Source organism: Oncorhynchus mykiss, chromosome 32 (assembly GCF_013265735.2).
Source record: "Oncorhynchus mykiss isolate Arlee chromosome 32, USDA_OmykA_1.1, whole genome shotgun sequence".
Lineage (NCBI taxonomy): Eukaryota > Metazoa > Chordata > Actinopteri > Salmoniformes > Salmonidae > Oncorhynchus > Oncorhynchus mykiss.
This window is the reverse complement of record NC_050572.1, coordinates 34,277,534-34,293,434: the sequence shown is the minus strand read 5'-3', so window position 1 is coordinate 34,293,434 and position 15,901 is coordinate 34,277,534. Positions and strand designations below refer to the sequence as shown.

At 41.3% G+C, this 15,901-nt stretch overlaps 1 protein-coding gene across 1 annotated transcript in view; it reads right to left on the bottom strand.

The window, feature by feature from the left end:
* Window positions 1-7,188: 7,188 nt before the first annotated feature.
* Window positions 7,189-15,901, bottom strand: part of LOC110489266 — a 12,940-nt gene continuing 4,227 nt past the window's right edge. The window contains exons 2-8 of the mRNA XM_021561940.2: window positions 14,636-14,838; window positions 12,409-12,513; window positions 12,234-12,326; window positions 11,856-11,966; window positions 11,591-11,714; window positions 9,633-11,120; window positions 7,189-9,522 (exon numbers count right to left, since the gene is read on the bottom strand). Coding sequence (XP_021417615.2) covers window positions 7,634-9,522; window positions 9,633-11,120; window positions 11,591-11,714; window positions 11,856-11,966; window positions 12,234-12,326; window positions 12,409-12,513; window positions 14,636-14,838 — 4,013 coding nt within the window. The 3' untranslated portion in view covers window positions 7,189-7,633. The remainder of the gene's footprint in view (window positions 9,523-9,632; window positions 11,121-11,590; window positions 11,715-11,855; window positions 11,967-12,233; window positions 12,327-12,408; window positions 12,514-14,635; window positions 14,839-15,901) is intronic.

Below are 15,901 nucleotides of genomic sequence, written 5' to 3'. Positions count from 1 at the left end.
TTAGTAGTGGTTTCTTTGCAGCAATTTGACCATGAAGGTCAGATTAAAGCAGTCTCCTCTGAACAGTTGATGTTGAGATATGTCTGTTACTTGAGCTCTGTGAAGTATTTTATTTGGGCTGCAATTTCTGAGGTGCTGAGTTAACTCTAATGAACTTATTCTCTGCAGTAGAGGTAACTCTGGGTCGTCCATTACTGTGGCGGTCCTCATGAGAGCCAGTTTCATCATAGCGCTTGATGGTTTTTGCGACTGCACTTGAAGAAACTTTCAAAGTTCCTGAAATTTTCCATATTGACTGACCTTCATGTCTTAAAGTAATGATGAACTGTCATTTCTCTTTGCTTATTTGAACTATTCTTGCCATAATATGGATTTGTTTTTTTTACCAAATAGGGCTGTCTTCTGTATACCCCCATATTTTGATTTGTTTAACCCTTTGTTGGTTACGACACTACATGGATTCCAAATGTGTTATTTCATAGTTTTGATGTCTTCACTTTTATTCTACAATGTAGAAAATAGTAAAAATAAAGAAAAACCCTTGAAAAAAAGTCTTCACCGGTAGTGTATATTGAGGGGGGAAGGAAAAGGGGCCGAGCTTGACCCAAGGAAAGAAACAAGCATCCAAAACACCCCTAAGCTAGACTAGTCTATTTTGACAACAGCTAACTAACTAACCAAAAATACAGTGGGTGGTCCACCCAGTTCTATCTAGGGTATTTAACAAAGTTTACCTACGGGTAGTGTATGCCCATGGGCGACTTGTCTTGGTTCCCCCTTTTCCCACCAGCAAACAAACACCATAACCAAAAACAATACTCACTGGTGAGGACAAATGTATATGGCGGTGCTCAAACAAAAGATAGCTCACTACATAAAGAGCTATAGAGAGACATAGTAGGAGAGGGTGAAACAGCGCAATCTACAGACAGATGGCATTGACAGAGAGATTGTGCTCTAGAGCAAACAACTGACAGGGTTTTTAAACCAAGGGAAAGGAACGGTGATTGGGTAGGAAACAGGAGGAGGTGTGTCTTCTGATTGATGATTGATTGGTGACTGATTGGGGAGTGATGATTTTCACCTGTAAGGGGAGAAGGAGAGAAAAGAAATACACACACACAGGATACACACACAGGATACTTGTATCCGTAACAGCTGTAATAAGATATTGTGTAAAACAATGAATGTGAAGAATTTATCTGCTCTTTATTATGTGTTAGCCAGCCAGTTAGTTTAGGCTATTATAGAGAACAAAGGCACAACTCCAGAGAGTGGCGCAGCAGTGTCACATTTGGTAACCTGCCTAAATCAATTGCAAAGCTTTTTAATCGCCTAGCCAACTTTGCTTGATAGGCATTCACCATTACGCCACTAGGTGGCACCAAAGGATCTCTCCCAGGACTGATCTATTTGAATGGCGGGCGCAGGCTGGGAGAACGCCACACTGACTAACTAACTACATCATGTCCATGCATCATGCTTACAGTTTGGGAAATGGATTTTTGTGTCTAAACAATTCCTAGTCGGAATCGGACGAAAAAGGTTACAGAATCATAAACGCACTATATTCTACCAACAGCCACGCTGTAATCGTTTGCAACATTTTTTCTGCTAGCAAGCCAGGCATCACTTACTTTAACTTTTTATATAGGGTTCTAAAGTGATGCGGCTACAAGAGTGTTCCCGCATCGTTGGCGACCCGTCGTTCAAGGCAGGTGGGGGTTTTGAGCCCCACATTTTTAGCACATTTCCTGAGCCCCACATTTCCTGTTTTGCATGTTATTTTGGCATTAATATGTGTCACATATCAGTTTGCAAACAATGTAAAATATATATATATATATCATTGAGTTAATTAAGCTGCATACAAACATGGTCTCTTTTTTGTTTTCTTGAGTAAGGCAGCTCCAAAATGCAGGTGTTTCAGTCTAGCTCAGTGCTTTCTGTGGTGGTGTGGCAAGCCGGTTGAAAATATGGAGTGTTGCGCCGTGATTGGCTCAGTGTTCTGTCACTCATGGGGACACGATGTCACCTCCAAGGGTAGAGCTAGAAAAATTCAAGCCCCTTGGGTGCTGCCATAGAGTTACATTAGAAGTGTCCATCCAAGAAAGCTCAAGGTCATTGGCCACAGATAAAATGACATCAAATTACATTTCTACAGTAGCTTTTATTGGACTGTTCATGTTAACATCATACTTTCAAAATCTTAGCAGTCATTATCATGAATCAAGTCGACAATCTACTGGCAAATCATTTTTAATCCTTGTCATATGAAGAGAAATAATGAAAATAAATTATAGATAAAACGTATCGGTGCTCATCGGCCATTGGACATAAACATCACACAACAAGTTGGAAATCTCAAATTCAACAATGAGGTTTGGAAGGAATCAGTGGCTAACAGCAAGCATTGCAAAGCAATTAGCCGGCTATTCAGTGGAGTGGCTGTGTGGTCCCAAATCTAAGATTAAGGGTCTCTTTTCTTAGTTAAAAATTATAAACATTGGCTATGCTGTCAATGAAGCATTATTTCTACTGCGTGCAAAACAACTTAACTCAGAACTGCAAAATCTGACTTTAGTGAGTTCAAGACAACTGGGAACTCAGGATAAACGAGCTACAACTAGGAAAATACGTTTTGAACGTTCATCCAACTCGGAATTGTAAATTCAGAACTCGGGCCTTTTTCTTGAGCTACGACCTGAAGATCACTGACATCATCATGATTCAGCCTTAATTTTTCTCGAGTTTCCAGTTGTCTTGAAAGCGCCATAAGTCCAGAGAACGCCAGATTTTGTTGACAAAATTTGCCCATGAAGGACCACCGCGCCACCTTCCTATTCAAGTGAGTACAGCACAAGGTGAATCCAAAAATGTCTGCTGCTGTATTAATTATGTAATATGCCAGGGAGATATGTATACTGTAGCTAAGAAAGTAATACTAAGTGAATGTTGTGTAGTAAGCTGTTAGTAACCCATGTGCCTCAACATAATAATTTGGTCTAGTTTCACCTCTTAATTTCACCTACTGTTCTGACTTGGTGGTGCACATGTAGCCTATAACCTGTTTTTGAGAAAGGTAATCATCAAATTTTGTAAGAGCTTTCATCGTCAGCTTATATGCCCCCTTTATTTATATTATGGTTCTGACTTGGTGTACAGGGAGAACACTAAGAACGGCCCATGTTCTGAATTCGGTTGCTGTGCATTTCAAAAAGTGCTGGACAAATAGTTAAATTGACTACGTCCGTCCTAGCTTGCTCATTAATGTCTTAATCAAAATTATGGATTGCCGCTTACCTGCTTGTTGTCTGTCCCCTTATGCCAGTTTGTACATCTCAATTGTCAGCATAAACCACATTTGTTTAAGCAAGTCAACCATATCAGCTATGTATTTTTTAAAGGCAGTAAATGAGGCAGAATTAACTGTTTCGCTGCAAGACAAGGCTCCGCTGATAGCCGGGTGTAGCAGTGGTAAGGTGTTGGGACAGCTTTATGTCGGCCCTAAGTTTGTGGGTACCGTTTTTCACCGCTATAGTGCAATTAATGTATTGTTTAGTGTTGTGGCTTTGCTGGCATTCATCCCACTTTTTTTTGGTCCCACCAAGATTGACATGCTAAAATCACCACTGCATCGACTAGTTGATACTTGTAAAAAAAAAAAAAAGTCCATTCTTTTTTTTACAAATATCAACTAGTCGATGCAGTGGTGATTTTAGCATGTCAATCTTAGTGGGACAAAATAAAGTGGGATGAATGCCAGCAAAGCCACAACACATTAATTTCTTAATGCTTACCTCATACCAATGTTTGTCCTGTGTAATGGCAAGCTTTATTTTGTGTGCTGAAATCCGTCGTTTTGATAAAACTTCAACGGCATCATGAACTCACCCAGTAACAGTTCATTTTAGCCTCTACCAGGATGCTGAAACTTGGCCACAAGTGGATCTTCCAGCAAGACAATAACCCCAAGCACACATCAAAATCCACAAATAAGCAGATCAGCTTTAATATTGCAGATAGAACCCACAATCTATCCATAGAAATCATATTATATTACCAGCGAACTGTCATAATCCATCAAAGTTCCACAATGGGGCCAAAATGGAAGTAATCTTGGTCAGGGAGAAATCCAAAACCAGTCTAAATAGAATGAATGGCGGTAGAGCAGGGTTTCCCCAAACTCGGTCCTCTGGACCCTAAGGGGTGCAGGTTTTGGTTTTTGCCCTAGCACAACACAGCTGATTCAAATAGTCAACTAATCATCCAGCTTTGATCATTTGAATCAGCTGTGAAGTGTTAAGGCAAAAACAAAAATGTGCCCCCCTTAGGGTCCAGAGGACCGAGTTTAGGAACCGCTGCAGTAGAGGCACAGGTGATGCATTTCCTGCTTTTACTTATGCAGGAAAATAAAAGGCATGTCATGTATAAGACCTGTATTTAACGGAATTAAGGTCAACCTAAAATATTGTCATGATTATAAATACAGTTTATACAGCTTTTATACACATTTTCTGTATAAATGGCCAACAAAAATATGAAAACAGACCATAGATGTCTCAGATTCTGTTTTCTTGGGAAGCTGATCATTTTCTTGGAAAGCTATAATACAATATTAGTACTTGTTAAAGTACAACTTGTCTAAGTACTATCATCAACTGATTTCAGCCAGTGTATGGCTGTGGATTGACTGAATAGTTTGAATATAATTTTGGCATATTGGCAGTTAAATAAATGAATAGAATCATTCCTCTAAAACTGTCTGGCTAACACATAATACAGAGCAGATCAATTCTTCACATACATTGTTTTACACAATATATTATCACAGCACTGGCAAACCGTGGTTGACCAACTCCCTGACCAACATGGCTGACCTTTGGACCACCATAAGATTCATTCCATTCTAATTCCATCAATTTAATTGACTGCATAATTTCTAATCACCTTTGCCCCCCCAATGTGTTCTCCAACTCATAAAACATTTTAGAAAAATGTTCAGTGTCGTTATCCTCACAAGGTGAGGCATTGAAAAGGAATTGAAAACAGGGGCGTTAATCATTTTGACCACTACCTTTGAGAAAAAAAAAGATGACTTGTTATACAAAATGTCTTTACCCGAGCAATTGTATTAGTATAAAATATAATTTTGCAACAAGAAAATGTGCACGCTATAGCTCAGTATTTAAATTATTTATTTTAAACAGTCGTTATTGCTCATCTTTATCAAAAGGCGTCAATTTCAGACCCCACTGCAGTTTTAATTTCTCCTGAGCCTCGATTATACTAGCTGTTCGCCCTACGCTTACAGGATATAGGCTATGCTTATAAGCCATTTAATCATATTCCCCACCTCCCAATAACAAGAAGAATAATCCTTTATTACATTTTTATTTAGGTACCCAAAAAAGAAATGCAAGCCCAGTATGGTCACAGACAGGAAACCCTTTCAACACCTGGCACAGAGTGATTTATCTTGGAATAAGAACAATAATGCTACCTTCAACAAAGACAAGACATTAATGCTATAAAAACATCAAGCTAATGCTCATCGAGGCCAGTGTTGGAGGTAACACGTTACAGTAATATATTACTTTTGTGAGTAACGGAGTAATATAACGAGTTATCTCCAAATATTGTAATAGTTGCTTTTTTTCAAGTAATGAGTCCTTTACTTTCATCATCATTATATCTCTCAGCGTGTTATACATTGAGTGTACAAAACATGTTCTTCCCATGAAATAGGCTGACCAGGTGAATGCTATGATCCCTTATTGATGTCACCTGTTAAATCCACTTCAAATCAGTGTAGATGAAGGGGAGGAGACAGGTTAAAGAAGGATTTTAAAGCCTCGAGACAATTGAGGCATGGATTGTGTATGTGTACCATTCAGAGGGTGAATGGGCAAGACAAAAGATTGAAGTGCCTTTGAAAGCCATTTTGCATGGTCATCTCAAGTCTCCGGACTTGAAAACCTGTGGTATGGCAGTAGGTGCCAGGTTTGGCAATGCCACCAGCAATACTGCTCGTTCTGTGCATGACTTCCTGCAAGACAGGAATGCCAGTGTTCTGCCATGGCCAGCGAAGAGCCTGGATCTCAATCCCATTGAGCACGTCTGGGACCTGTATGATTGGAGGGTGAGGGCTAGGGCCATTCCCCCCCGGAAATGTCCGGGAACTTGCAGGTGCTTTGGTGGAAGAGTGTGGTAACATCTCACAGCAAGAACTCGCAAATCTGGTGCAGTCCATGAGGAGATGCACTGCAGTACTTAATGCAGCTGGTGGCCACACCAGATAGTGACTGTTACTTTTGATTTGGACCCCCTTTGTTCAGGGACACATTATTCAATTTCTGTTAGTCACATGTCTGTGGAACTTATTCCGTTTATGTCTCAGTTTTTGAATCTTATGTTCATACAAATATTTACACATGTTAATTTGCTGAAAATAAACGCAGTTGACGGTGAGGATGTTTCATTTTTTGCTGAGATATATATATATATATATATATATATATATATATATTATATATATACACACACACACACACATAGATGACAGCTGTGTTGTTACTTTTACTTAATCGAAGAGAAAGAGGACAACGTTTTAGTCAAATGCAAACTCTGCACAGGCAGCAAGCATTGATCTCTTCATCCAGAAACACCACCATCAAATCTGAAATAGCATCTGGAGGTCGTGCAGAAAGGCACAAAAGCTGGAAGCCTAAGTTCCAGAAATGCGTGAAAGAGGAGAAATCTATAGGCATTATGATAATAAACAAAAGATGCACATGCCTAAACAATATTTCCAAGTAAACAATCAAAATGTCTGATAAATCCAATGTTTGATCACAACAAACATTCTATTTTAATATACAAAGGAATAGGCCTATTGGCCATAAACATTTAGGCAGCTTTATGAAACTAAATGTACATTAAAGCCACTAAATACAGGCTGTCAAGTGACAACAAGGATGACTTCAAATAACCGGCACATTAACCTGCTGAACGTGAACGCAAACCGTGTCATATGAACCCTACACAAAATGCACGGTAATAAAGTCATACCTCCTCTGTCCTCGACTTTTCCTGAATAAGTCTATTTAAACACACTGACTGACGTTAGAATTTTCGATATAACAATCAAGAGTGTGTTCTAAGCACTTTTAGGAGGACATGCATCTCTTTTTTCCCATGCTGCCTTTCCGTCACCCGACAGTTGACTAACGGCCAATCAAAACTACATTTAAAATTATTTCACACATATAATAAATAATAATAATAATAACAACAATAGATGCAGTCTAAAGATCAGATTAAATTCACAAGTCCGATGGGTGACAATATCAGGCTATCAATTGTAATTGTGAATGAAGGATTCAGCACCTAGGATAGCGCCTTAGGGGTGGCTTTGCTCATCTGATACAGGTAGGCCTATAGTGGAGCTCCATGGTGCTGAATGACCAGCGGAGAAGAAAAACAACAACAATTGCAACAAGTGATATGTAATATATTACTTTCCATGCAACCATATTATAACTTGACAAGATTAATTTTGTTAAACCTAACAATAGATTACTTTTCTAAGTAATGAATCCCAACACTGATCACACCACACAAATCCCCAACATTACAATGACGTGTAATGTAGGGGAGTGTAATGTAGGGGACTTGTGTGGCTATATAAACACGACTTGTTTTTTTGGTGTACCCTCAAAAGTGCTTTACGGTTGAAGGCCATGCCACATGCTTGACATTTGAACGGCTTCTCTCCAGTATGTATGAGCATATGTCGTTTTCTATCTTTGCTGACATAAAAGCGCTTATCGCACACTGTGCACGGATACGGCCGCTCCCCTGTGTGCCTCCGCAGATGCTCCTGCAGCTCACTCTTCTGCCTACAACCTTTGCCACATTCTGGACACTTGAATGGCCGTTCTCCAGTGTGTGTCCGGGTGTGAATCCTCAATTCAGCCGTAGATTTGAAACCCTTTCCACAGAGGTCACAGAGGAACGGTCTCTCGCCAGTGTGCATTAACATATGCCTTCTTAACCATACCAACTGAAAAAACTTCTTCCCACAGTCTGGGCAGATGAAAGCAGCATCTGTGTGATGCAACATGTGTTGTTTCAATAGCTCTTTTCTCTGGAACCTTTTCCCACAGGTGGAGCAAGCGTGGGGTTTTCCCTCGACATGACTCTTAGAGTGTGATTGCAGTAGTTTTTCACTCCGGAAACCCTTTCCACACTCAGCGCAGAGGAATGGTTTCTCCCCTGTGTGAATTCGCTCGTGAATAGTCAGGGTATACTGTGTTCGGAATAATCGCTGGCACACTGAGCACTGGTAAGGAGTGGACTCATTTCTCTGATGTAAGCGCAGCTCAGTTAACGAAACAAAAGTCTTCTGACAAGAAGGGCAGGGGAACGGTCCCGTAAATTGATGAGTACGACTGTAGTGGCTCTTCAGGTCCATGCCCTGAGAAAAGATCTCATCACAAAATGTGCACTTCAAGATGTCAGGGCACTTGTTGAGACTTTCCTTTTGGTGTGAAGCAATGTGCCTTACCATTGTAGCTTCAAATTTAAAAGTCTTCTGGCATAGAGGACATGCTTTAGGAATTGTCTTTTTATTAGAGGACTGTGCTGTAGTGGTGGGGGCTTGAGAGATTGGTGGTTCCTGGGTTGCTGTACTGGAAGGCTGAGGAATGTCATTTTTATTTTCCCTTGGAGCCAGTGACCATGCTGGCTTAGTCGCATGTTTGTAAACTCTCTCTAACCGACAACCTCTTTTGCTCTGCTGGTGTCTCTTCCTTTGACTGTGGGATACAAAAGCCATCGAAGCACTGGGACACTTAAAGCGGCTTTTGTCTGGGGCGTGATGGTGAAGAAAGTGGCTTTTCAAACTAGACGTTTGTGAAAACGTTGCATGGCATACAGGGCACGTTTTGGAATAATTTGCGTTTGAGGAAAGTTCTGGAATGATGCGAGCAGGAGGGCTTTTTGATCTCAGCTCCTTCCTTTTTTTGACGGAGTCACTTGTAGGACAACCTCTTTTGTTACTCTGGTGTTTCTTCAAATCACGGAGAAAGGCAAAACCCTTCAGACAAAGAGGACACTTAAAAAGTCTTTTGCCTTTGTGAAATATAATAAGATGGCTTCTCAACATATATTGAAATTCAAAAGTCTCATGGCATAGGTGGCACGTTTTGGGATCACTACTTGCATTACTGGACTGTCCCGATATCCTGTCATTCTTTCCATGCTGGTGCTCATTGACCTCCTGTCGTTTCGTCATCTCCTCACACTCATTCTGCTGATGTTTTTGGAAGTCGTCCTGGTGGTCAAAGCCTTCCCCACACTGGGTGCACTGGTGAGGGCTCTGCTCGGTGTGAGTTCGCATGTGTGTTGTCAAATCCTTCGCTTCAACAAAACTCTTCCCACATAAGGAGCAAATTTTGGCACGCTTGCTTCTTTTAGGAGACTGCTCTGTGGTATGGGAGACAGGACCTGGAGCACCGGCTGGTGTTGGAAGAGAAAAGTACCATTGTTAGAAGGTTACAGATGTCACTCTCACCTCTAACTTGAGCCTTGGATATATATATATATTTTTTTTATTATGTTTTACTCACCTGTCATGAGACTGTTGTCATCAAGTTGGGTCAGCAGCACTACGGGCTGAAGTTCTAAATCAGGCACGTCTTCAACCACCTGTTGTTTCCTTCCAATATTCATTCTGCCATCACTTTCATCCCCATTTCTCTCTTCGGTTTGCTCTCCGGGGAGTGCCTTGACTTTCACTTTTCTAGAAGCCCCTTTCTCATGTAGATGCTCCAACTCCACAGAAGGCCCTTCATCCTGATCTGAAGATAGGACTTCGCCATCTGAAACCTTGCCAGTTCCCTTGGAATCAGGCATATCAGGCATGTTGGCGAGAAATGTGTGCAGTTCAGAAAAGAACGGACAGGTCGCTCGGCCACTACTGCTTGGGTTCCTCAGTGCTTGTCTGTAGCTGTGCTTCATGTGCTTCATCTTTGATTGGCACTGCTTCCACGTCCTTTTGATGCCAATGACCTTTAGCCGCTCGGAAACTTCACTGTACGCATGTTTTTTCCGGTAACTTTGCTCCATCATCTGAAGAACCTGTTTGTTTGACCACACGGAGATCAGTGCTTTCGTCCCCTCCAGGGTCCAGGTCCGTGTGTCATTGTCTGCCGAGGTTGTCGAAGACATGTCTTCAACCATCTGTTTGCGACAATGTTTTTGGGGGGGGCTTTTCATCTTGCTGTCACTTTGAGGGATGCAAAATGTTTCATCCTCTTTTTTCTCGTTGGCTTGCTCTCCGGGGAGTGTCTTGCATTTCACTTTTCTGGAAACCATTTTCTCACGTTGAGGCGCCAACTCGACAGCCACAGATGGCCCTTTATCCCGATCCAAAGACATGACTCCTCCATCTGAAACCTTGCCAGTTTCCTTGGACTCCGGCATATCAGGCACCGCGGCAAGAAAATTGTGCAGTTTAGAAAAGAACGGACACGGTCGGCTACTTGGGTTCCTCAGTGTTTCTCTGTAGCGCCACTTCAAGGCTTTTATCTTATTGTGGCACTGCTTGGTTGTCTTTTTGATACCAAGCTCCTTTAGACACTCCGAAATTTCACTGTAAACATGTTTTTTTCTATAGCTTTGCTCCATCTTATGAAGAATCTGTTCGTCCGACCATATAGAGATAAGTGACTTTGTCTCCTCAGGTGTCCAGCAGGTCCATCCAACGTCGTCTGCGGTCATCGATGATGTTGAGGACATGTCTTCTCCGTCTACAATCTCTACCTTTAAAACATCATAAGCCAAGTCATGTCGCAGTCTCTCCTCATAGTCGTTCTCTCCCCATTCCTCTGTTCTTCCATCCACCATTTCCACTGCCTTCTTAACCGTGTCCAAGCTCATCCCTAGCTCCTTCTCTACATTATCGTGCTCTATCAAAGTGTCCCTTTCCTTTCTGGATGCACACGTGGATAAAGACTGGCTCTGCGAGCGTGCTTCATCAATGTCCATTTCTATCCTCTCTGAGAGCGAGTGAGACAGTGAAGAGAGGATACGATCATCGGCACCAGATGACGGAGCTGAAACATTGGAAAAAAGATAAATATTTAGTCTGCCTGTGATTGCTACATACATTTTTGGATTTGAATGATATATGCTATGATGATATATGATTCTTGAAGAATAGAACTTATAAATGCAGGTTTGTTTTACTCACTTTATAGCCTCAAATCATGGTTAAAACTATCATTTTGGTATGGACGGTCAGTTCTTGTATCCATAGCTTTGTCTATGAGTATGAGAGTGGTTACATTTTTCCAACTCCATCCCTCAGATGTTTACAAAAATCTATATCTTGAAAATAGAAACAAAGCATAAATTCCCCCCAGAATCCTCGCTGCTTACGCCCACGATTCCTTTCAAAACAAATGGGAGCGTCTCTACAACGGTTACACGTCCAGTGTTGCAGCCCGTTAGCCTCGTTACATTTAAAAACGGCATGAAAAACTTATTTGCCACTGTATGAAAACAGAGCTGGGAAAAAGCCTACCATTAGTGAACAAATGGCCATGGCATCTGTTGTGCTGGAGAAGAGTCTTCAAAGGCTGAGGTTGAGTCACAGAATGTGCACACTCCTTCAGCACAGAGGGGGCAGGTCTGAGCCATGATACAGTCTGTGAAGGGGAGGTGGTTTAAAATGAGCAACAAATTAAAATTGACCAAATGACAAAAGTAAGGTATGGTAGACTCCGCAATATAACAACTCAAAAATCGGCCAAGGTTGCCTCTATTGGCTCTTCCCAAATTGCATCTACCTGTTGAAAGGTTGGCGTTGGAAGCAACTTCTCCAGCCTGATGAGGAACTCCCACATCAGAGTCTGCAGTGCTGCGTCATAACTGGACCCAAATTCTTCTGGAAAAACATCCTAGAAGAAACATTAAAGTGCATCTGAGTGGTGTATAACAGATTAAACGAATGCCTTAATTGAGTGTGAGGCATCCTATTGACATCATTAATGGCTATACAAGTCTACTCAATATTAGCTAATGCGGGTTGGGGTTCAGCATTACTGAGTAAGCCAGTAACGAGGACTTCGATGGAATAAGACATGGAACAGATTGTGCACACACTGCTGTACAGTTTACCTCTGATTTAAATGTATGTTTAGCAGAAACATTGCTCTCACACCAACCTGGAAAAAGTGTTCCCTCTCAATTGGGTCATCTAGAAGAGTTTGGACGAGTTCCAAGAAGTTTGATTCCGATGCCTCCACCTCTGTATCTATCTACAGCAAGTATACACAACACAGTTAGTAAATTAACCTAGCCAACAGAGCTACAAGGCTTGATCACTTGAGTGGCACTCACCTCCTTTTCTCTATGAGTGATGATGCAGGTCCTCATCCTGCTCAGGTGTGGCTGGATGGTCTCCGGGTCGGCTGAACAATCAGAGCGACACAACTCCAGAACCAGCTGTCAACAACAAACAGGTAACACTGAGGCATTTTAGATGCAAACCAATCCGGCAGTGAGTATGGTAGAAGAATGTTACAGTAAGTGTTAGACAGTATGTAAATGCACTTACAAATGCATATAATATTGAACCTTTATGTATCATCATGCAACCTTATTTTCAATGGTTGCATAGGTAAAGTTATTTTCTCACTTTTGAGTGTGATTGCATTGTTTCTCTGTCCCAGGAACAGAAGAGGTTGGTTTTCATAATGTGTCTTGACCCACCTTTGAAACCCTGATGCCCTGGTCAAATTTACATCCAGGACATGACTGAATCCTCATTCCTAACACCAGTAGCCCCACATTTGAAACCTTGATGATTAATTGGTACACTTATTGATTCCAGGGATGAACGCCTCCTCTGTTGATCTCAAGCCATATTATTGGTGTGGTTTGCTGGTTTCGGAGAAATTCCCAAGACTTTGTGAGATGTGCACATCTGTGAAACGTGTTTGAAATAAAGATGACCTGGAACGTGCCCAGAATTGCGTGTTGACACAGACATAGGGCAGGTTTGTAAATTCACTCTGGCTATCTCCCCGATTTCAGAGCACTCTCGTCTGTGTGCCAGAGGGCAGAATAACTGATGAATTTACCAAACGCTCGACACCCGTTGAATATGGCCGGTGTCAGTAAACATCGGGGGGAAAAGCTTGATTAAATTGTTGCCAGCAGCACAGTTACCAATGCTCTGGATAACATGAAAACAGCTTAACCAGCTCTGCTAGCGCAAGTAAAATGGCCAGTGAGGTGTTCTCTCATTTATGTCTGGAAGTAGCTAGCAAGCTAGCTAACGTTAGCCAGTTAGCTTGACTGCCTTTGTGAGGTCACAACTCTTGGATCAACCCTACTCCTAGGCCAGAGCGACCAGTGTGTGTTCGAAACGCTCCGAGAGCAAAACGCTCCAAATTTATAAACGGACAATTTACAAACGCCCAGAGAGCACTCTGAGCTCTCCCTGGCAGGTGTGAATTTACGAACGCACCCATAATGTGACCCATAATGCGTCGTGAAGAATCAGGATGGACATGGCTATGAAAAGCGTGCAAAGGCCAGAAAGAAGAGATTGCGTGAAAGAAACGTTCACAAGAAGAAAAAAAAAGAGTGTACATTCTCTACAATTTGTTTCAATTTTGGATACAGAAATCCCGTTGATTACTTAGGAAAGAAATTCCACTAATTAACAAGGCACACCTGTTAATTGAAATGCATTTTCATGAAGCTGGTTGCAGTTACTACATGATTCCATGTGTTATTTCATAGTTTTCATGTCTTTACTATTATTCTACAAAGTAGAAAATAGAAAAAAATAAAGAAAAACCCTGGAATGAGTAGGTGTGTCCAAACGTTTGACTGGTACCGTACATGACACTAAACTTGTTCAGTCAATGAATGGTGGGTATGAAGATCAAAACATTAAGCATTGTGAGAAGATACCTCCCCTGTTTCACCAAACAAAAGTATTACGGTTACCATTTCACACCAGAGCATTCCCCATACTTGGACTATCCCAGAGAAGTGGTAAGTGTGTTGATATAATCTGGTAAGCGGTAATATGTTGGGAATGACGATTGAATAATGTCATGAATGTAAATTTGGCCACGGTTTCAAATGTGGGTCAAGACATCATGAAAAACAACCTCTTCTGTTCCTGGGACAGAGCACCAATGCAAATAACTAACTGTTCAACTGTGCAACTATTGAATAGAAGAATGCATAATGGTACATAATAATTAATCTTATACGCATGTTTTAAGTGCATTTAAACATTGTTAATAACTGGATGTAAATATTGGCTCACTATTTGGCAAACACAGACCAGTTATTGCACTATTTTGACCAATGCGATAACTATTTGTTCATGATTTATAATGCATTTACAAATGATGAAATGTTAATAGCATAATTATAACCCCTTTACAAGTGGAACCTTATCGTAAAGTGTTAACAGATTTGTTTTATTTGACCTTTATTTTAACCAGGAGTCCCATTGAGCTCAAGGTCTCTTTCTCAAGGGAGCCCTGCATGCACACAAATGTCACCCTACGTTCTACTTCAGTCACACCCCTCCATCTCTCACCTGCGCTCGCAGCCCCATGATGAGTTGGACTTTCTCTCTGTAACTCATCAGATCAGGGATCATCTCCAACACAGTGGTGGCAAACTCCTCCACCAACCCGTAGTCCATTGTGTCTCTCCGCTGAACAACTTGCCATAGAGCTGCTGACACCAGCCGAAGTGGAGGAACCAAAAGGCGCAGAGACGACAGAGGAAGAGGAAGACCTGGTTGGAAAGAAAACATTTGGTGACGTTCCAGGCCATCTTTTATTGCGATTGCCACACACAGGTGATCAGATTTTACACGTCATGGAGTGGTTTTGTTGCTGCGTAGCTAAATGTGGGTGGCGGTAGCCTAGTGGCTAGCCATCTACTGGACAGGTTATGTTCCTACTTCTACACTGGCATAATGAAACAGAAATTAGTTAACTACATTACAAATAATAAAGCCTGCATTTCACTTATAAGTAGCCTACATGCATTTATTTGACACTTCTCAATATAACAACTGACCTATACTGCAATAAATTGAACATAATGAAGCTTTGGTTTTCAGATGTAAGAAAGTTTAAGCCTCCCCACCTTAATTACCAAGACATATCACAGTAGTGCCTTTCTACTTTCTAAATCCATCCTGAATCCACCCTTCCAGTGAGATCAAGATTATATGGATTTTCTGCATTAAAACCAACCTAACCTAATCCTGATTAAAGGTCAGACTGGATTACCAAATCCGTATTCGGAGGATGAGAATCTTATTGTTCAGTTTTGAAATACCCAACATTTAATCCAATTAGGGCTGTGACTGTCATGGAATTTTGGATGACTGTAATTGGACAGCCAAATGACCGAGGTCACCATGATAATGGTTCAAAAAACGTTGACCCATATTTTGTCATTGCCTCCGCTCCTGACTGCATGTGCTGCCATAGAAATACAATGGACGTCTCCATTCAATTCAATGATGGTGGACTGGCGGCCATTGCAAAGCAGGAAGTAAAATATGTGCTGTGATTTTTGGATTCAACTCAACTGACATTACAAAAAAATTAAATACAGTCCATTGCATGAGCCACGTTAGTTAACATAATTTGAATGAACATTCTACATACAAACACTCGATCACTTGCGCACACACACATTTATACTGACTATCTTCATATACGCTGCTGCTACTATGTTAATCATATATCCTGATGCCCACCATACCCCTCTATCTACCTCTATCGATGCAGTATCCCTTCACATTGTAAATATGGTACTGGAACTGACCCTGTATATAGTATGC